We start from the raw sequence: 20,556 nt of genomic DNA, 5'->3' as shown, positions 1-20,556 counted from the left end.
TGTGTGTGTTTGGTTTAAGCTTTCCCTTTAAACTCTCTGGCTTCCTACTCTTTACCCTCTCTCCTTCTACCACTGAGAACTCATCTAGAAAACAGTGCCAGGTATATAAGTTAAGAAGGGGATCCAGGGTTGGGAGCTGCATGTAAGTGGAGTAGAGGAAATAAAGGGGGTGGGTACATACATGAGACCATTTGTTACAGGACTGGTTGGAGGAAAAATGAGAGAAGACTGAGAAGTATACTTTCATATCACCTGCCATTGGCCAAAACTTGATTTAAAGTACCAAGCCTTTGATTTAGTCCGCGTGGAAATGTAGACTTCTGGAGAAGATAAAAGAGGGAGAAGAGAGGCGCCCTTGCAAGGTCTAGAAAACCTGAGAGATGTGATTAAAGAAGTGAACGTGGTTAATGGGAAATGGCAGTCCTGGAAGGAAGCTCTGTGTCACGTGTCCCACATCATCACTTTCTCCCCATTGGTCTCTAGGTCTGTGAATGGGAGACAGTGGGTACCAACTGTTTCTGGTAGGAAGCACTTTTGACTCTTCGGTTTTATTTCATGAAATGGTGTGGGGGAACTTTGAGCAATTCAAGAGGTGGAGTTAGCATGGTGGGAAAGACATGCAGTGTGGAAGGAAGAACAAAGGCTTTGGAGACATAAATAGTTAGCTTCAAATTCTCACACTTCCATTTCCTCCCTTTGTGACTGTGGATAAGTCATTTTATTTGTCCAAGCTTTAGTTTCCTCACCTGTAAACATGAAACTAATGCTCGTCTCCTAGAACTGATGTGAAGGGTTAAATAAGATATTTAAAATGCTTAATACTTAGAAGGTACTCTGTAAATGTTAGTATACATGTTAGCTTGGTCCTGGGGTTGTTAAATCTGGAGATGAGATTGAATTACCTGGTTTTCAGAAGCTCCAGCTTTGTTTTAGAAGTCTTTGTTTAGATGCCATTTTAAGTGAGGCTAATATGTAAAACATTTGGGCAGAGATAGGGGCCTCGGAGCCCTGCCCTCTCAGTCTCTTACAGATCTCATCCCTACCTCTTCCCTGAAGTCTCTGAGAAGTTTCTTTGATTATAATTTGAAAACCACTCATTTTACAGAAGGTGAGTGGGTTCCACCAGGGCTAAGTGACTTGTTTAGAATACTGCCACTGCCCACAGTGGCAGTGCTGGAACAAACCCCAGGCTTTATGCACTTGTGGGCTCCTAGTGCTTCCCTGTGACTTTACGAACTGATGGTGTGTGTATTGTTCACTTTGTTAGCCAGGTTTGGGGTGGAACACAGAGGAGCTTGGTGAGAGGGGCAGGAGTTGTGCCCTGGATGGAAAGAACATTGAACTATTGAATGTGGTGCAGAGGGCTTGCATCTATGGTGGAACACGTACAGGGGGTTTTGCAGTGTTTCCTTAGTTTTGAGTCATTCTCCTTTCTCCTGAAACACACATACCTTTACACCCCAGCACCCGGTCACCACCGCACTACCACATACATGCCTTTGGGTTTACTGCTATTTAGAGCGTCTGGTCAGTATGGTAAAACAGCCTTACCACGGTGAGTTGATACTGAATCTGTGCTGTTGTAAGTCTGAACAGCTCATTGCTGATTTATGTTTGGTGTATTGAATATTGCTCAAGCACTTCAATATTAGTTAAGGGGCTGCAGCCTAGGAACCACTGATTCACGGTAAAGGCTCCTTGACATTTTTTTTTTAATAATTAATTTTATTTATTTATTTTTGGCTGAGTTGGGTCCTTGTTGCTGGGCGTGGGCCCTCTCCAGCTACGGCGAGCGGGGGCCACTCCTCATTGCGGTGTACGGGCTTCTCATTGCAGTGGCCTCCCGTTGCGGAGCACGGGCTCTAGGCGTGCGGGCTTCAGTAGTTGTGGCTCGCGGGCTCCAGAGCGCAGGCTCAGCAGCTGTGGTGCACGGGCTTAGTTGCTCTGCGGCATGTGGGATCCTCCTGGACCAGGGCTCGAACCCGCGTCCCCTGCATTGGCAGGCAGATTCCCAACCACTGTGCCACCAGGGAAGCCCTCCTTGACATTTTTGAAGGTAAGAATGTGTGTGTCAAAAATCTGTTTTCCCATAAGACATACTGGTAAAGGAAGATGTAGAGGGCTTTCAGTCATGCACAGAAATAGAATCTGTCCTGCTGATGTGGAGGATACTGAGAATGTGTAATACTAGAAGCTTAGAAGCTGCATTGTACGGGATGTGTTGTGGGGACAGGCTGGGGACAAGAGTTTGGGAACTGGGATTGGTCATCTGGGTTGGAGGATAGTCATTGTTTACATGGCAGATTTGCTTTCCCATCCCTGCTGGAGGCCGCCGGTGCCAGAACGTTCCCCTTTAAGAAACGTGAAATCGTCATGTACTGCCTAAACTTCAGGGGTTTAACATAACGGCATGAAGTACTTTACAGGTGAAAAAGGGGTGTTGGGCTGCCATCCACTGGTGATAGACTGCTGCTGGGCAGTGAAGTTTCAGAATGGGTTTGTTCTTCTTTATTATAAAAGCCTTACATGGCTTGTTACAGGAAAATGAGAAAGCAAGGCAAATATTTTCCATCTCCCACCCCCCAAAACATTATTGACATCTTTCATATCCTCTAGATGTTAACACCCTTCTCCCTGACCCTTGCATTTCTGAAAATGCAGCGTGCTTCACCATGTCAGAAGAAACTTGCCCACCAGTTCCCTCATCCCCAGCCCACAGAGTGCACTCTTTAATCAGTTGGCACCTTAGAATTGATACATGTAAAATGTATGGGGGCTAGGTGATCTCTAAGATTACTTCCAAGCTCAATAATCTGTTCTATTTTATTTTATCTTCTCTGTCTTTTCCTACAATATCTTGCTTCAGTGCCACCTGTGAAGCCATCTTTGACAGTGAAAATGGAAAGGGATTCCTACAATTTGTTTATATCACTCATACCATGTGGCATGTATAACCTGCATTATAGTTATTTGGGTTTATCTTAAATGGTCTGATGAGGAATTTTGAGGCCCTAAGGCAAGGATAATGTATTATTCCCTAGCATCCAGCCATCAAGGTAAGGTGGAGTTTTGAAAGTCATCAGTTTAATAACTGGATGAGTTGCCTGAGCCAAGATGAAAAGTGGTCCAGGCTGACTGAGTTTTGAGGAAAGCTTGAAGTCAAGTTTGGAAAAAGGATGAGGGACCAGTAAAGAACATGGGAGGAGCTGGGGAGGAGGGTTTACCGGGTTCCAGCTTGAACAGCACCGGGGCCCTCCCCCAGGTTTCTCCAGAGCAGACTTTGGCAGCTAGGACCAAGGTAGGTCAGATTGTGGCCTCCCAAATTTCCAGTTTTGTTGAAAAGACTAAAAAACTAAGTTCCTGAACTGGCAAGGTAAAGCAATTCTCTAGTGACTTCTCAACCAACCTCTCTTCCCTTTCTCCCAGCTAATCCTGATGCTGACTGCAACAGTTAGTCTTCAGTGGAGGGACTAAAGTGGTGGCTGCTTCTTCTGATCTGGCCCCCGTTCTGGCCTGTCTCGTAGCTTAAAGTAGTTGCTTATGCTTACTGTGGGGAGGTACGTGTACTGCTCTAAAGAGAATATTCTGGGATGGCTCCTGAGATGTAATTTAAGCTGAAATCTGAAGAACAAGGCGCCGGCAAAGGGTGCTTGGTTAGAGGGACCAGCAGGAGGTAAAGTTGAGGTTGACAGGAGCTTAGGGATGTTTAGGAACTGCTAGAATGTAGGAGGCTGAAGCCTAGTGAGCAAGATGGAGAACTTGGCAGGAGCCAGATCACGCAGGGCCTTGTAGCCATTGTCGCAGGGACTGGAATCTCCGCTCTCGACACAGTGGGAAGCTGTTAGAGGGTTTTAAGCTGTCAGGGAATGTAGGCTGATGTTAGATGGCAGCAGTGGAAGCAGAAAGACTGTTGGCATTAAGAGCCTGTTGCAGTGGTTCAGACAAGGGATGGTGGTGGCAGAAACATTGCAGGACTGATTGGACTGGCTAATAGATTGGATGTGAGGGCAAGGTGGTCAGAGAAAGAGGAACTAAGAATGACATCTGAGTGGATGGCCAACAGTGGGAGAGGAAGAGGTTTGTGGGAAAGTGGAGTTCTGTTATTTTGTCTCACCCATGAAAAGCTGGAGAGCAGATGGCAAATGGGCAGCTGGATAACGAGCTTGGAGTTCAGAGGAGAGGAGTGGGCTGGAGCTAGACTTTTAGGAGTTGTGACCTCGTCCTGAATGCCGAGAAACGGATGAGGACCCATGGCCACAGTAGGGGTTTTGGCCTCTGATTGAAGGGGGCTCTTCCTCCATAATAAAGAGGAAGGAAGGAGAAGATAGTACCGTTGCAGGTGAGTTTGTAGATTTGGCAGGGAGATGGGGGTGAAGGAGTATGTGGCCAGTGGCTCAGTAAACACGCGAGGGAACTACCTTAAGATTGCTGAGTGCTCTTCAGAGGTGCTTGCTCATGCATTAGGGTGTAACCGCGTGGCCACTGTGTGAGTCATATTGAGTGACTTGGTGTAGACACAGAGAGTGGATAGTTGGGTATAAGCAGGATGGGAGGTTTATCAGGTCTGTGCTGTGGTGGGAGAAGGGAATTCAGCTGAGGATGTTTGCAAGGGGGAGTGATTATAGCGGTGGTCCCTTGACCCCTACAATGCATGCTGCTGTCAAATACAGTTCAGTTCTTGTTCAGATTAACCTTTATGAAAGTGTCTTGCCGTCATTCACATGCACTGGCTAAGGGAAGGATATGCAGCCATGTAACTCCAGAAGGCAGTGTGTGAGCAGTGGGCTTCTAGACAGGATGCTTCTAGTTCCAGGGGTGGCCCAGGTGTGGTATCCGAAGCTCAGCACAGGTATCCTAGCACTGAGAAATGCCAACGATCTTGGAGCTTGTATGGATATTTAAACTGCCTCCCAGTTTAAATATCCACTCTTATAGCATCCTTGACAGGCTGCCCCTACTCGAACACTTCCATTGATGGGGAGCTCATTACTTTGAAAAGCAACATGTGATAGCTGTACCTCGCCGTTTGGTCCTCCACGCAGCAGCTCTAGAACTGAGGCTAGAGCTCCAGTCTCCTGCACTCTAGTCCTTGCTCTTTATGTCCTTGAGTGAGGGTCACTGAAGTAGCTAAACAGGCAGATATGACTGGGAGCTGTCTTGTCTTCTCCAGTGAAATGGCTTATTTTTAGCCAACTATTCCAGCCTCTTAAGAGCTTTTAAAAAATTTTGGTGCTATAATGTAATATACTAGTTATCCATCCCAATGTTGTGTTCCAGTTTTTATAAACTGTCTTTTCATATTATCTAAAGGGATATCATGAGAGACTTTAATAAGATCCAGATGTTTGTCTGTGATAGCCACATAACAACTCTTATCAGAAAGGGAAGTAAGCTTGTGTGGGTAGACTCACGTGGGCACCTAGTGCCATCATGTTTTCGGTAATGATGAGACTGCCTGTTTCGTGAGCCCTTTTTGAATTTTGTTAACTGTTGTTACACTTATCTGACTTTTGAAAATTGGAACTTGTGCTGCGTTCTAGTCTCTGGCAACCCTCTGTGTGTAATGTTTTCTCAAAGATTATTGACAGTGATTCCTCAAGTTTTTCCGGTATAATTTGCTTGAACCAGATCACACTTGAATTAATTCAAAGGGGCTCAAGTCTGATCAACCACAAGCCGAGACTAATTTCCCATGTTGGTGGTGGCTCAGCTGCTCTTACCATTCTGGGCATCATCTGTATTATTCACCTGTGACCTTGACTTCTTAGGGGGATGTTTGGCTGGCATGGGAAACAGTGGCCCACTCTTTGGGGCCTTGTAGCTTAGTGGTTAGGCGCTTGCCTGGATTCAAAGAAGCCATGTCAGATTTCACCTCTGCCACTAGTTAGCAGTATGACTTGGCAACTTACCTTGTCTTGCCAAGGATCAGTTCCCTCATCTGTGAAATGAGTGTCTTGGTTGAGAATTAAATGAAGCCTTTAATGAGATGCCTGGCCCTTGGTAACCATCTCTTCCATACGGCCATTATTATTATTCTCTTTAAGAGTTTGCTGGGTGGGGCTCGTGAGCACACTCAGGAACCTAGAGAGAAAGTAACTTGTTTAGGCCTCCCAGGGCAAGGCAGAAGCACGGGGTACCCTGGCCCCAGACCCCTCTGTTTCAGAAGGAGATACTGGGTACTCCTGGAAGGCCAGAGTGGAGTACTTTGACCTTTGGCCTAGTGAGAACAAGAGCGAGCATTCCCTTCCTTTGCGTCCAGATGTCTTAGGCAGGAAGTAAGAATGAAAGAAGAGACACCTGGCTGCTTCCTCACTTGAGGGAGGGCTCCAAGGGGCCTCCAGCTGCCATCCTGACAAGAAGTAGAGGAGGGCCTGGGTCTCCAGAAGGGAGAAAGAGGTGGAGGGGGGAACACCTGCTCTTAGAAAAGCAGGGCAGGGTCCTGCTCCCCTGGATATAAGGCCAAAAGGCCTTGGAGATTTCCTCAACCTGTCCTCCATCCCCACCCTCAGGATTATGGCTTCCTGAGAGCTGATTGCTCCTGCTTTGGGGGGTGGGGCTCTGGCAGGAGGCCAGCAAGGCAGGTAACTAGAGCTGAGCTTCCTCTGCCATTCCTGGGCTGGGATTGCACTCAGCAAGTAGTGCCAGGAATATATGTGAGTGCCCAGGGCTTCCGCCTGAGGCCCTGACCTCAGTGGCCAGATTAGGCCAGGATCTAGCTGAAGCTCTTCTTGTAGGAGAAGGCAGCGTTTCTCCTGCGATCGTGTGGGAAATAAGTGAGGTGGGGTGTGGAGTGTGAGTAAAAAAGGTCGAGAGGATTAAAAAGGCCATCTTCCTCGATTGCCTTTCATCCTAGTAGGAATAATGGAATGGGGGCGGGTGTCTGGGGCTGGGGGATCTGGTTGCTGGGGTCTCAGGCTGAAATGGCTTTTGCCAGAAGCCTAGGTAGCAGGTAAAATCTTGGGAGATGGAGGGAAGGTGACCTTGAGACCATGTTGGGGGACCTGGCAACATGGTGAGACCTCTGAATGGTGTTTGCGTTTATTTTTCTTTCCTGGCATCACCGTGCTTCCCCAGGCTCCTGGGTGGAGGAGTGTGGCGTGGGCTCTCAGCATCCATGACGGCCTGGTACCATCCTCACTCCAGCCCCTCATGGGGCAAGGATGGGGCAGGTGTGGCCACTCCTTCCTTACGGTGACCATGGCCACAATGGTGGCATTGGCCTTGCTGGGAGTCTGGCAGCAGTGTGGCCAGCGCCATGTACCTACCCAGCCTTGGGCACTGTGTAGACTGTGGGGGCCTCCACTTGCTCAGCCCCCTCCCAGGCTCCCTGACCGTTTAGCTCTTGGAGCTGAGCCACAGTAGTCTCAGCCGCCTGGCAGGTGGCTCCTTCCAGGGCCTGTGGGGACTGTGGTGCCGCTGCTTTCTCACAGTGTCCCATGGGATCTGGCTGGTGGAGCCCTGGGTGAGGGGCCTGGGTTTCCTGGAGCATCTGGCCCTCAGCCACACCAGCTGGCTCACCTGTGCCCAGACTTTTCCATCACCCTGTGCTCTCTGCTCTGTCTAGACCTCTCACAACCTGCTTGCTACCCTGGAGCCCTGCAGCCTGTGGGGCCTGGGAAACTTGGGGCAGCTGGACCTGAGCCACACAGCCGGGCTGAGCTGGGCACTGCTGGAGCCAGGGGCCTCTTCCACCTGTGCGGGCAGGGCTGGCTGGGAACCGGCACAGCGAGTCAGGGGCGCCAGCCTGGAGGTGCTCTCTGGCTGGGACCGACGTCAGCAAGCAGGAGGCTGAGGCCTTTGCAGCCCTGCAGGCGCTGGGCCTGCTCTCTTTTGTAGGCAGCCTGCTGCAGCATGTCAAGTTCAAGATGTGGCGGGCATCCGGACAGCAGGCATGCTGCTGCTGCTGACCAGCAACCCCTGGGTCTGCGACTGACCTGCAGTGGGCCTTTGGGAAGCTGGACCACCTGTGGCACTTGTGTGTGGCTGACCTGGGTAGCATGACTTGTGATGGCCCTGGGCGGCTGGCGGGGCGGTGCTAAGCAGTGTGGAGCCCCAGCTCTGCCTTGGCTAGGTATCGGGCACCATTCTAGTCAATGCGGCTGCGGTCATGGTTGAGTGCAAGTGCAGGTGGGGCCCCAGGAGAACTGGAGAGCAGGGGAGCCCTCTAGAGAGGCAGCTGGAGGAGGGGGAGAAGATGAAGCTGTGAGAGAGGAAAAGGGATGGTCCTTAGAAGTCTTCGGGGCTCAGTTGTCTGCCCAGGCAGGGTGGGAGGAGTGGTGGGAGGGGAGAGAGAAATGGCTGTGTTCATCTCTCAGGGCCTAGGGCCAACCACCCTCCTCACATATTTCCCCCGACCTAGCACAATGCCATCTTTTCCAGCCCTAGAAAAAGAGGGATCTGGCCCCTAGTCCTCAACACTTCTTTGGGGAAGAGGACACTAAAAGGTAGAAACTGAAGACCAGAGGGAACTGGGGTGGGATGGGTACAAGGAAAGCATTAATCCTCATCTCCTTCCCCTTCCTCACACATGTCCCTGGCCTCTGCTGTTGGGGACTTGATCAGAAACTGGTTGCTAAAGTTATGATGGAGGTGGGGTAAGGGTACTGTTCCCGTGGGCACAACCCAGGCAGGCTCCTAGAACTATTTTGTGGATGTACACTATCCCAGTTCTCAACACCTTAGCTCCTTCCCGATGGCTGTGCATCTTGTCCCGTTTGAATCGGGGTTGGGTGAGGAGATTGGAAAAAGGAAATCAGTTGGAAAGTTGATTCTGTAGTATGTGCCTGCGTTTTGGTGAAGAAAACTTGCCTCATGTGGTGGGGGGTGGGAGGGGTGGGAGGGGAAGGCAAAATGACCTTTAACCCAGTCTTTTTCTCATTCCCCTTGACTGGCGTCTTCCCACCCAGCAATCACACAATCTCATTCCCTAGTTTTCTGCCTGGATACATCCCTTTCTCACATACCCAGGCTTTGTCCTAGTGACTGTAAAAAATTAGATGTGAAAAGGTGTTTTGTTGTCCCAAGCTTTCACTGGCTGATTGGGAATTTTAAATTCATATTGTCAGAAATGTTTCTTGGGCAGAAGGCCCCTTTCCCAGGGAAATGAAAACAGACCTCCTGAGTTAAATGGGCTTGTGGAAGTGCTTGTAGAGTCTTAACTTGAATATCAGAAGATGAATTTGTATGTTGCAGGGTGGTGGTGGGGTGTGCAGGAAGATAGGTGGGGGTGGCTTTGTGGTGGCAGTCCCAGAGTGTCCAGAACTTTTGCTCATTTACTTATTCAACAAATGATTCCTGAGGCAAGAAATAGCGGTAACACCTTTTCATTTATTTATCTATTCGGCACATGTTTCCTGAATGCATCCTGTCTACTAGGCCCTGAGAATATAATTGTAAACAGAAACCAGACACTGTCCTTGCCCTCATGGAGCTCACAGTCTAGTGTTAATCTAGTCATCAATGACAACAAAAAAATCACAAATATATAATTGCCAGTGTGCTGATTCAAAGGAAGGGTGCCTTTTGGTTATGAGAACATAAAATAGAGGAACTAAGAACAAACAGCACCAAAGGAGAAGTGGGGAAGACCAGTTGGAAACCTGGTGCAGCTAAACTGACAAAAGGTGGTAGTTTGGGCTAGAGTGGGAGCGTCGGAGCTGGAGAAATGGACTGCCTGAGTTGTCCCATATGTCCACATCAGATCTGTCTTCTCTCAGGGGACAGAAGGAAGGCAGACCAAGATCACACTTCTCTACAAGTGGCTCTTAGGAAAACCTCTTTTTTTTTTTTTTAACTTTTATTGGAGTATAGTTGCTTTACAATATTGTGTTAGTTTCTACTGTACAGCAAAGTGAATCAGCTATATGTATACATATATCCCCTCTTTTTTGGATTTCCTTCTCATTTAGGTCACCACAGAGCATTGAGTAGAGTTCCCTGTGCTCTACAGTGGGTTCTCATTAGTTATCTGTTTTATACGTAGTATCAATAGTGTATATATGTCAATCTCAGTCTTCCAATTCATCATACCCCCTCCTTTCCGCCTTGGTATCCATATGTTTGTTCTGTACATCTGTGTCTCTATTTCTGCTTTGTAAATAAGATCATCTATACCAATTTTTTCAGATTCCACATATATGCGTTAATATATGATATTTGTTTTTCTGACTTACTTCATTCTGTAAAGACTCTTACAGTTTCTCGGTCCACCCATGTGTCTACAAATGACCCAATTTTGTTCCTTTTTATGGCTGAGTAATATTCCATTGTATATATGTACCACATCTTCTTTATCCATTCCTCTGTTGATGGACATGTCCTGGCTAGGTTGCTTCCATGTCCTGGCTACTGTAAGTAGTGCTGCAGTGAACATTGGGGTGCATGTGTCTTTCTGAATTATGGGGAAAACCTTTTACTTTCAGCTTAAACAGAAGCAGAGGGATTTCCTCTGGGGTGTGTGTTGTGTACACCATTTATTGAACCCCTACTATGTGCTCGAACCAACACTGTCACATTTAAACCTCACAACAACCCTGTGAGATAGGTGTCATCTCCGTTTCCCAGATGAATCTTGGAAAGTGTAGCGATATGCCCAAAGTCACAGGGTTGCATTAGGGGTTGGAGCCTAAGTTTAGCTGCATTCAAAGGCCAGTTCGCTTACTGTTCCTTCCTCTACTCTAGTTTTCAACTTTGCAGCAGCTACAAGAAGGGACCCTTGAGCCTCCATGGTCAGAAGGAAAGACAACCCTGCAGCTAGAACACTTCCTTCGGTCCAGAACTAGAGAGCGAGAGCTTTGTTTCCTGACGGAAGTGGGGGGGAAAAAAACCCCGCGAGAGCCGGAAGTTGTGCGTCGCGTCCTCGCGCCGGCCTCCTTGGCCGCGGGGTGAGGCCGCGGCGGACTGCCCTTCCTCAAGATGGCGCCGAAGATGGGTTCGCGACGGTGGATGCTGCAGCTGATCATGCAGTTGGGTTCGGTGTTGCTCACACGCTGCCCGTTCTGGGGCTGCTTCAGCCAGCTCATGCTGTACGCTGAGAGGGCCGAGGCGCGCCGGTGAGCAGGCCCGCGCGGCCGCCGAACGCGGTGGGGGCGGTCCGGCCTGTCCCAGCAACGAGGGTGCGGTGAGGTGGGGAAGAAGTTGCGGCCCAGAAGTTGGGACCCTTGGACTGGGAGGAATTGGGACCTTGGACTTGTTAGGGACTCTGGTCCGGAGCATGGTGGGCATGGAGCGTAGTGTGGGGGTCCTAGCTATGAGAGGGAAGCAGTGGAGCTTGCGGGAACCTAAGGGGTCTCAAGGCTCTTTTCCCCGCTTCATTCTGTGCTTCATTCTGTCCTCGTTCCTTCCCCCCTCCCGGCTCGCAGGAAGCCCGACATCCCAGTGCCCTACCTGTACTTCGACATGGGGGCGGCCGTGCTGTGCGCTAGCTTCATGTCCTTTGGAGTGAAGCGGCGCTGGTTCGCTCTGGGGGCCGCACTCCAGCTGGCCGTTAGTACCTACGCCGCCTACATCGGGGGCTACGTCCACTACGGGGACTGGCTGAAGGTGAGCGCCTCGGCCCTAAGTGGGACTTCGCTGGGGTGTTGGGGAGCCAATGCCCGGGACAGTTGGGCGATGCCTGGTGCTATCCAGGAGCACAGTGCGAAGCCTGGAAAGGCTGAACCCCCAGGCGTGTAGAGGTTATTACAGACGGCGAGAATGGAAGGACCTTAGACACCACGCAAACCTCCCCTTCAGAGTGTGGAAACTGAGGTCCAGAGATGCAAACCAGACTTTCCCAAAGTTACACCACAGTTAGCATTACAGGTGTGACCAGAACCCAGGTCACCTGGTTCCCAGAACCCTTTAAACCATTAGTTATCTCAGACTCATAGGGCAAAAGGGACCTTAGAGAGTACCTGGTCCACCCAACCGATTTTATGAAATTTAATCCTAGGGCAGCATTTAAGCCTGTAGATGCCAGGACCTGTGCCAGGCACTACAGTCTTGGAGATAAGCCTGGACCAAGGCATTACCCGCAAGGAGCGGACTGTCAGTCCAGTAGGGGAGGCAGATGTGTGAATAGCCATAGGACAGTGAGATCAACGGTTAGTTATGGAACAGTGTATACTATATAGCAAAAAGAACATTGGGCTTCGAGTGTGCAGACCTGGGGGTGGGGAGGGGGGCAACGCTTGGTATCTGGGTTCTGCCACTTTCTGTAGGACCTTGGACAATTTTATTAACCCCTCTGGGCCTCCGTTTCTACTTCTGGTAAAAAAAATTACCTATCTCTGCTCTACCTGCCCACCACACTTGGAAGTGGTAAGAGGGTTCATGAGGTGGAATGGGATGTATAGAGATGGGCAGTTCTGCGCTCCGGGAAGCCAGGAGAAGTGTGGTGGCTTCAGGTCCTGACTGGGGTCCCCTCGCCTCGGCCTAGGTCCGTATGTACTCTCGCACAGTTGCCATCATCGGTGGCTTTCTTGTGCTGGCCAGCGGTGCTGGGGAGCTGTACCGTCGGAAACCCCGCAGCCGTTCCCTCCAGTCCACCGGCCAGGTCTTCCTGGGCATCTACCTCATCTGCGTGGTAGGTTGGGGGACTGTGGGCTGGAGGTGCCTGACTGGGAGTGAGAAGTGAGCCCGTGCCTGGCTCCCGGCAGTGGCCCCTGCCAAATTCTGGGCCTCGGGGGCCCTTCAAGTGCCTGAGACCTGGCCGAGAGTCCCTTCTTCCGGCATTATTGCCACTGGGGAGAGAAGAGGATGGGTTGACCCTTCAGTCCCAAGCCTGAGAGCCAGAAGAACAAGCGGGACGGGTCCTCTCATGGCTTCAGCCCCCAGAGGACTGGGAGAGGGGACAAAGGAGAGGTTTGGTAGAGTTCAGGTCCCAGATGGGACTCTGCCACTTAGAGCTGATGGGGCTGCCTATTATGGGTAGCCAGCTATGTCCTCCCTGGTGCTCGGGGAGGCCATTGTGGATGCGGATGTGAGCAGGCCCCAAGTCACTTGGCTTCATCTTAGTTGCTGGGCACCATCTCCCATGTGCAGAGCTCTGAATTCGGAGGTGAGAGCCCCGGTCTGACTGTGGAACCTCCTCCCTTCTGAGACCCCAGAGTAAGGAGAGACAGAGGTCCTAACCCCATGGAGCTCCCTAGTCAGATGGGGAGACACAGGCTTTACTTTCAGAAAGCCCCAAGTCTGAGAGGGGAGTCAGAAGCCCACCTTGTAGGGGCTGCTTGCATGCCAGGGGTGGCCTTACCCAGACAGGCTCCTCAGCCTGTTGGAGAGCCTTAGAGGATGGTGTGTTTCTAGGCCTACTCGCTGCAGCACAGCAAGGAGGACCGGCTGGCGTATCTGAACCATCTCCCAGGCGGGGAGCTGATGATCCAGCTCTTCTTCGTGCTGTATGGCGTCCTGGCCCTGGCTTTCCTGTCAGGCTACTACGTGACCCTGGCTGCCCAGATCTTGGCTGTTCTACTGCCCCCGGTTATGCTGCTCATTGATGGCAACGTTGCCTACTGGCATAACACGCGGCGTGTTGAGTTCTGGAACCAGATGAAGCTCCTTGGAGAGAGTGTGGGCATCTTTGGGGCCGCTGTCATCCTGGCCACCGACGGCTGAGTTGCACAGCGGGAGTCTGAGATGGGTGCAGGGAGCCACTGAGGGCTACCCTACCTTCTTCCTTGCTGGCCCAGTTATGTTTACTTATGCTTTTTGGTCTGTTTGTTTGATCACTTGCGTTGTGTGCATGTGTGTGCGTACGCATGTGTGTGCGTGTGTTGGTAAGAGGCAGGTCTCTTCCCCAGTTCCTGGGCTTGGGCCTTGGTGAGGTGGGAGCCCTGATGACTCTGCCTTACAGGTTTCTTTTTCCTGTTTGTTACGAGGAGAGCTGAGGCCAGCTGCTCCCTTGGGTCTCCTGTCCCAGGGAAGGGAGTAAGGCAGGGCTAGGGTGGGGTACTGAGAGCGGGAGACAGAGGAGAACCGGAAGTGAGCCAATGTGAAACAGTCCTTTTTCAACCTGGCAGATGCAGCTAGGCTCCGCAGTGCTTTTCTGAGACTGAGAGCGAGCGAGTGTGCACGTTGACACGTGGCTCAGGCCCAGGAGGAGCAGAGGGGCTGGGCACCACGGAAGTCATGTGGACTGTCAGGGTGTGCCAGGGGCAGAAACAGCACTAGCTGTCACCCACCTTGAGGGTAGAGCAGGCCCCAGTTTACTCTGGGGTTTGCAGGGGTGGGACAGGCAGCAGCCAGCTTCCTGCCTCTGGCCTTCTGTTTCCAGCTCCGTGGTTGGCCTGGTGGGGGTGAGTGCCCTCCCAAACACCAGACCACACAGTCCTCCAAAAATAAACATTTTATATAGACATTTGGCTTTGCTTCTCTGTTCTCCCCACGGGGCACTTAGCCATTGGCTGGGATTGATCTTGGGTTTCTTGAAATACCATATCTGGTTAAGCCCCACCTTGATCCGCCCATGATCTTCCCCCTGTTCTGAGAGTTCCCACAGTCCTTTGGCTCTCTTTTCAAGAGTCTCCAAATGCTCCCTGTAGTATATGCTTTGACCTTTCACTTCAGTCCCTCTTGTGGCTTATCTTTTCCTCCCCATTTGGTGCCAGCTCTTTTCGAAGAAATCTTTGGTGAGGGCAGCTAGAGGGAGAGAATTGATATTAAGTGTCACTATGAGGCTGAGGAGTTTTCATTTCACAGGTGGGGAAATGGAGGCTCAGAGAAGGTGAGCAGCTTGCCTCAGGCCACAGAGCTGGATTCCAGGTCAGGTCTGTCTGATGCCCACGCCCAGATATGTACGGGACACCAGCCCTCTCCTGGGGGTTGGTTGTGTCACAGCAGCCCCGTGTGTGTGCCATGGTGACCCTCTCCCTACTCGTCTGCACACCTCCTGACAGAAAGTAGCCCCAGCAGCCAGTATGGTTCCTGGCACATGGTGGAGGACAAAAATGTGAAATGAAACCTCAGGCTTTGGACTCCTACCCATCTGAGATGTTCTCTTCCTGCAAAGATGGAGACACAACCTCCAGGGGGGCCCAGGGGAAAACATCGAAGTCTGGGCTTGGCCCTGAGCCCTGCCTGGAAAGGGAGCTGGGGCTGCTGTCAGTCTGGTCTGTGGCATGGAAGATGTTTCCTAACTAAGGGGTAGGGGAGTCTCTCTGGGGACTGCTGACAGCTGGGGGAGGGAGGTGGTGGTAGCATTCATTTGGGGGCCTCGGCCTCATTTAGCTCCTCTCTTCCCTCTAGGAAGAGGTTCCCCAGCCCTCAAGATCTTCTTTCCAGAGGGTCACTGCTAATTTCCTTTCAAGTGTGAGCTGACTTTCAGACAAGTATTTGCATTTTAATCAAGGTCTCCTGAAAAGTTGCAAGACCCGAAGGAACTAAAACGAATGGTGGAATATCAGGCAGATGTGGGTGATATTTTGGGCAAGGGAGCCTCAAAACAGCACAGAGACCACAGACACTGGCCCACCCTTAAGCCTTGAGTAGAGCCCTCAAAGGCAAGCCCTCCTCCCCCCAAATCCCTAGCCTGAAAATTCAAGGCCATCTGGTTGTGGCTTTGGAGCAAGTAGGGGGTCTTGGGCAGGCCCTTCTCCTGCCTGCACTTGTCCTCACTTGGGTGCCCCCCTCTGGGCAGGGTAGAGTAGCGGCTGCTGCCTCACTCAGCCAACAAGCCTGGTCCGGCCTGTGGCTGCCTCGGGTCACCTTCAGCAGGCATGGCTTTTGGTCCACCCTGGCTGTCCCAGGGCCTGCAGGGCTGGTAGAGAGGGTCAGCTGCCTGGGTCAGAAGCTGGCTTGCAGAACGAGTCTGGCAGCCCCTTGGCGTGGTTGACCAGCTCGTAAGAGTCCCGGATGTCGGCTAGGCCAAACCAGAAGAAGATCCACTGCTTGTTGGAGAAGCTGCCATCGCTGTGTTTGAAGTACCTGGTGGAGGTGGGAGACAGGTTTTAGGCAAGGCCAGTGCTCACTGCTCACTGGTTCATTTACTGAGGACCTACTACAAGCGCACCTCGTTTTATTGCACTTCACTTTATTCTGCTTTGCAGGTACTACGTTTTTTACAAATTAAAGGTTTGTGGAAACCCTGTGTGGAGCAAGTCTATCAAGGTAATTTTTCCAACAGCATTTGCTCACTTCGTGTCTCTGTTGCATTTTGGTAATTCTTGCAATATTTCAAACCCTTCACCAGCAAATAGATGATTATTCACTGAAGGCTCAAGTGATGGTTAGCAGTTTTTAGCAATAAAAGTATTTTAAAATTAAGGTATATACACTTTTTTTTTTAGACATAATGCTATTGCACACTTAATAGACTACAGTATAAACATAACTTTTATATATACTCGGAAACCAAAAAATTCATGTGATTTACTTTATTGCAATATTCACTTTATTGTGGAGGTCTGGAACCAAACTGGCAATATCTCTGGGGTATGCCTGTACATGCTGGACACTCTGCTAGGACCTGTGGTGTGTAATCTGATTTTATCCTTATAGCATTAGCCAATAGCCTGGTGGTGGTATGCTTTTTTCACAGAGAAGCAGCTAAGGCTCAGAGAAGTTAGCTAACTAGCCAGAGTCACACAGCTAGGAGGGTTAGAGTGAGGCCCTCTTTTGCTCTCTCCACACTGCCTTGGCTGTGCAGCCCGGGGAGGGGTTCCTGTCCACTTCTTGGTGCCCACAGAGCAGAGTAGTGGGGGATGAGGTGATAACTGCAGAAGGAAAGAGAGGAGGGAGTGTTCCACTGGAGATGCAGTGGGCCTGGGGTCAGAGCTTGGCAACTCGGCCTGGAATAGAGCCCTGAGGTGCTGGATTTCTGCAGACCCTGGGAGAGGCAGGCTGCTTCCCGGGTGGAGACTGTCTTCAAGGAATCTACCCTAGCCGGGCAGAGCCGGGTTAAGTGTGCTCTGCCTCTAGGGAAATCTCAGGCTCCGTGTGTGGTCCACTCCCTGGGGAATGTGGGGCCACACTGAGCGGGCCATTTCCCTTGGGGAAGAATGGCTAATGAAAGAAGGGAGGCCCAGCCTTCCTGGCTGGTGGTCCCCGGGGCGTAGCTGGCCAGAGCTGGAGAGGAGAGTGGGGGCGCGGCCCAGCCCAGAGCCGGGAGGGGCGGGACCTACCAGGGATTGATGGGGTTGGTGACCCGGGAGCGCCAGAAAAGCGTCTGCAGGTCCCGCCGCAGGCGCTCCCACAGCATCTGGCCGGAGCCTTGGCCCTGGCGGCTGGAGCTCACCACAAACTTGTCTAGATACGGGGTGCCCCCAAGTACAGGCTCCGTGGTCAGAATGGCAGCCGCGTTGTACCTGGCGCAGCGGGGGAGAGGCAGGCTGGGACCTCTCCTTGGTCCAAAGCTCCCCGGCTCTGTCCCTTGGTCCCTGCCCTCTGGGGCCCGCAGGCTCACCCCTCAGAGACGTAGACAGAGTGCAACCTCGGGCGAAGCGAGGCCAAGTAGTCGTCCCGGAGCTTTTTGCCGAAGCTGACGTTGACCAGGTTCACTAGGAGGCCCTGGTCCAGGCTGTCCAGGCTGCGCACTCGCAGCATCCGCTCGGCGTTCTTGAACAGCGTCCCGGACCCTGGGGGTGGGATGGAGGAGGAGGGGTGAGTTCGGCCCGAGATCCAGGTCCCCTCCGCTCCTCCCTTTGCGCAGCCTGGTGGGGATTCCAGATAGGACAGGGGCTGGTGGGGCAATTACTCTCTTTGGGAGCTCTCCATAGTGAGACGCTTCCTAAGCTCTGCATAGATTTATGCGCGATTTTCACTCAGGGATTTGCTTTTTCCCCAGGCAGTTTGTCCCTCAAGTTCCGCCTATCGCCTGTAGTCCCACCTACCTCTCCTAGTCCCGCCTACCCTTGCCCTCCCCCGCCCCTGGTCCCGCCCACCCATCCAAACCCCGCCCACATTTCCTAGCTCTGTCCGTTCCACTTGGTTCCGCTGGGTCTGTGGTTCCTCCCACCCACCCAAGTCCCTCCCATCTGTCTAGTTCCACCCAAGTTCTAGCCCAGGGCCGTCCACCTCCTTGCTCACCTCCCCCAGGTTTGGCAAGAGCAGGAAGCCTTTACTGTCTGGAGAGGAAGCCGCTTCTCCTGGCTCCCCAAACCCCGACGCACCCCCCGCCCCGGCCCTCACCCTTGTTGCTGAAGAGCTCGGTGAGCAGCGTGCTGGCGTCGGTGATGACGGCCGAGGAGTGGTGAGGCAGGCGGCTGAGCACGTCTACGATGAGCCGAATCTGCTGCCGTTCTTTGGTGCTCACCCACTCGGCGTTGGTCACTAGGTCCAGGTCGGCGGGCAAGTTCACGTTACTCAGGACCTGTGTCCAGGACGAGGGGGTGAGCCTCCGACCTGCAGCCGGACAAGGACTGTGCCCCCGCCCCACGGACCTCTCCTCACTGACCCCTTTTCCCTTACTTCCTCCCGAAGTCCTTGGCCAGTGAGGGGCTCAGATCTGAGCACCATAGGCTGAGTCCTTCCCTGACACTCCATTTCCGACCCATGCGGCTGGAGAGAGACTGACTCTGGGGCCCGTCTGGGAGGCGTGCAGGGGACCTAAGAGAGGGGCTCAGCCTGGCGCAGAGTCGCGGGGAGTGGGGTCCAAAAGGAGGAGACACACCTTGTTACTGCTGTCGTGCAGACCGCCCGTGGTATTGAGGAAGATGATTTTGGTGGGCCGCAGCGCCTTGGCCAGGGACGCGGTCACCTCCAGTGAGTCCAGGAGCACGGAGCGGCGGGCGGCCGTCTCCCCGATGGGGCACAGGATGGGGATGCTGCTCGACTCCAGGCACCACTGTAGTAGGTCGGTCTCCACCGAGACGATGCCGCCATAGCTGGGGGCCAGACGTGGTGCTCAAGGAGGTTGCCTCCAGGACCCGCGGGTCTGGGGCTGGGCGGGTGGAGTAGCGTGATCTGAGGACGCAGGGGCACGCAGGGTCAGCACTAACCTGGCATGAGGGGCTGGCTCAGCAGCGCCCAGCACCGACCCGCCGCCAAAAAAAGGCACGGCAGTGGCGGCATTATGCCGCAGGGCGTCCACCAGCACCTTGCATCTCTGGGCAAGCTGTGCCTTGGCCTCCCAGAAGGAAAGACAGCCCGAGGGCGCCGTGGGAGCGGGCAGCCCCAGGACCACCAGGGGCTTCATGTCCATGCGCTGCAGGAAGGCCAGGGCGAAGGCCAGGCTGGATACGGCCTTAGGGCACTTGAGCACCTCCTCGTCCACCTGCGGAGGAGTGGGCGTTCAACGGGCACGACACCAGCCCTGACTCCTGCTGCACCCGCTTGCTCCTACAGCCGGGTCCTCAAGGCCCTCTCGGGGCCCCCACCCTGCCCAGGAGCTGTCAGGCTCCATTTCTGGCCACCTGCGCCCACCTGCTTCGCCCTTTGCCCCGTTGGGTCTTGCCATCCTCTTATCTCACACTAGTGTTCCTCCCTCCGCTCCTCCCTGCGACCTTGGACTGTAGGACACCTTAGGGGGAGGGGTGACGCAGGCGGCTTCTATCCAGGTTCCCTAACTGCCAACTGAACCCCTAACTGCGCCCAGGTTGGGAGGACTTCTCTGGTGCATCACGTTTGACGGGCTGGGGACCCGAGGCTCCTCACCCGGGCTGGGCGCGAGACTTTTCGAGGAGCGCACAGCCTCGCGCAGTCCCAGGCGCTCGTCTGGGCTCCGTCGAGCCCCTTCCTGACTCCGCTGCGCAGAGTCCGCAGCCCGTCCTGCCATGCCTGGCGAAACGTCGCTACACAACCCCCGTCCCCTGTCTGTGACCCGGCCGACGCCGGGCTCTCTCACCTCGATGACGGCAAAGGGCCTGTCTGCGGAGTGGTGGCAGGTCTGGAACTGCGTGAGCCAGTGGCGCGCCTCCCCGGGGCTGGCCCCACACTGGTTCAGGAAGGCCTGGATGTCCCGCTGCACCAGCGAGCGGCCGGCCGGGGGCCCGGGGGAGTCGGGGGACACCGGGGGCGCGGGGGGCAGTGTCCACGACGGCTCCTCCGCTGCAGGCGAGTGGATGTCGTACACGGCGCCCTCGGCCTCCTCTTGGGCGGGCTGGGCCGGCGCCCAGGCGGTGCTGAGCCGGCGTCCCGGGCTGGTGCCCCTGGCCGCCCGCCGCCACGTGCTGCCGCTGAGCCTCCGGGCGCCCCCAGTGCCTTGGGGGCCGCGCAGCCTCCCGCCCGCAGGGGCGGCCCGCAGGGCCCAGGCCAACCGCGCCGTCGCCATGACAACCAAACCAGCTCGCCCCCCCACAAGTGACCGTCTGTCCAGAGCTCCTGGCTCTGGGGGCCTCTTAACCTACGGCGGGGCGGGGCTGGGACTGCCGGGGCGGGGCGCCGACGGGGGCCGCGGAGTCGCCTCCGGGTGCGTTTGAGGAGGGTCAGGCCATGGGTCAGAAGGCGGCGCCGACAGGATCCCCGCCCCTGGGGTGGGGGGATGGAACCCACTAGCGAGAGTCACGAGGCAGAGATAAACGGTGGCTGGGTGTCTTTAATTTGCTGCCAAGGCCGGTTCCAGGAAGGGCTCAGGGGACCCACAGGTGGATTTGGCGCTCTGCGGGGTCTTGAATGATTAAGGGGGAGTCTGATTAGGGCAAG

At 53.5% G+C, this 20,556-nt stretch overlaps 2 protein-coding genes across 3 annotated transcripts; one reads left to right on the top strand and one right to left on the bottom strand.

Annotated features, from left to right (window-relative positions):
* The first annotated feature begins 48 nt into the window (after window positions 1–48).
* On the top strand, window positions 49–14,330 carry TMEM101 (transmembrane protein 101). Of its 2 annotated transcripts, none has more exons than XM_089900028.1 (5): window positions 49–1,108; window positions 10,681–11,051; window positions 11,361–11,541; window positions 12,419–12,565; window positions 13,288–14,330. In XM_089900028.1, the coding sequence occupies exons 2-5, from the start codon at window positions 10,915–10,917 to the stop codon at window positions 13,594–13,596; spliced, it is 774 nt and encodes a 257-aa protein (XP_089756154.1). In that variant the 5' UTR covers window positions 49–1,108; window positions 10,681–10,914; the 3' UTR covers window positions 13,597–14,330. The 2 variants fall into 2 exon arrangements, with proteins under 2 accessions (XP_089756154.1, XP_022420819.2); XM_022565111.3 differs by having other exon boundaries at window positions 49–4,339.
* Window positions 14,061–20,201, bottom strand: NAGS (N-acetylglutamate synthase). Its single transcript, XM_022565109.3, has 7 exons — window positions 19,760–20,201; window positions 18,915–19,189; window positions 18,587–18,800; window positions 18,106–18,286; window positions 17,381–17,552; window positions 17,100–17,282; window positions 14,061–15,903 (listed from the first exon to the last, which is right to left on the bottom strand). Exons 1-7 carry the CDS (start codon window positions 20,183–20,185, stop codon window positions 15,750–15,752), a joined length of 1,605 nt encoding a protein of 534 aa, XP_022420817.1. The 5' UTR covers window positions 20,186–20,201; the 3' UTR covers window positions 14,061–15,749.
* Between the last annotated feature and the right edge of the window lie 355 nt (window positions 20,202–20,556).

Source organism: Delphinapterus leucas, chromosome 19 (genome assembly GCF_059928025.1).
Source record: "Delphinapterus leucas isolate spDelLeu-1000000601 "Yukka" chromosome 19, BTC_Dleu_Yukka2, whole genome shotgun sequence".
NCBI classification, from domain to species: domain Eukaryota; kingdom Metazoa; phylum Chordata; class Mammalia; order Artiodactyla; family Monodontidae; genus Delphinapterus; species Delphinapterus leucas.
The sequence above is the reverse complement of the archived record's forward strand: the minus strand, read 5'-3'. Positions and strand labels throughout refer to the sequence as shown.

Coding starts and splice junctions, on each gene's coding strand:
- TMEM101 (XM_089900028.1), top strand. CDS start 10,915: ATGGCGCCGAAGATGGGTTCGCGACGGTGGATGCTGCAGCTGATCATG. Junction 11,542..12,418: donor ACTACGGGGACTGGCTGAAG/GTGAGCGCCTCG, acceptor GCCTCGGCCTAG/GTCCGTATGTACTCTCGCAC. Junction 12,566..13,287: donor GCATCTACCTCATCTGCGTG/GTAGGTTGGGGG, acceptor GTGTGTTTCTAG/GCCTACTCGCTGCAGCACAG.
- NAGS (XM_022565109.3), bottom strand. CDS start 20,185: ATGGCGACGGCGCGGTTGGCCTGGGCCCTGCGGGCCGCCCCTGCGGGC. Junction 19,190..19,759: donor GGCCCTTTGCCGTCATCGAG/GTGAGAGAGCCC, acceptor ACTCCTCCGCAG/GTGGACGAGGAGGTGCTCAA. Junction 18,801..18,914: donor GAGCCAGCCCCTCATGCCAG/GTTAGTGCTGAC, acceptor TCTGGCCCCCAG/CTATGGCGGCATCGTCTCGG.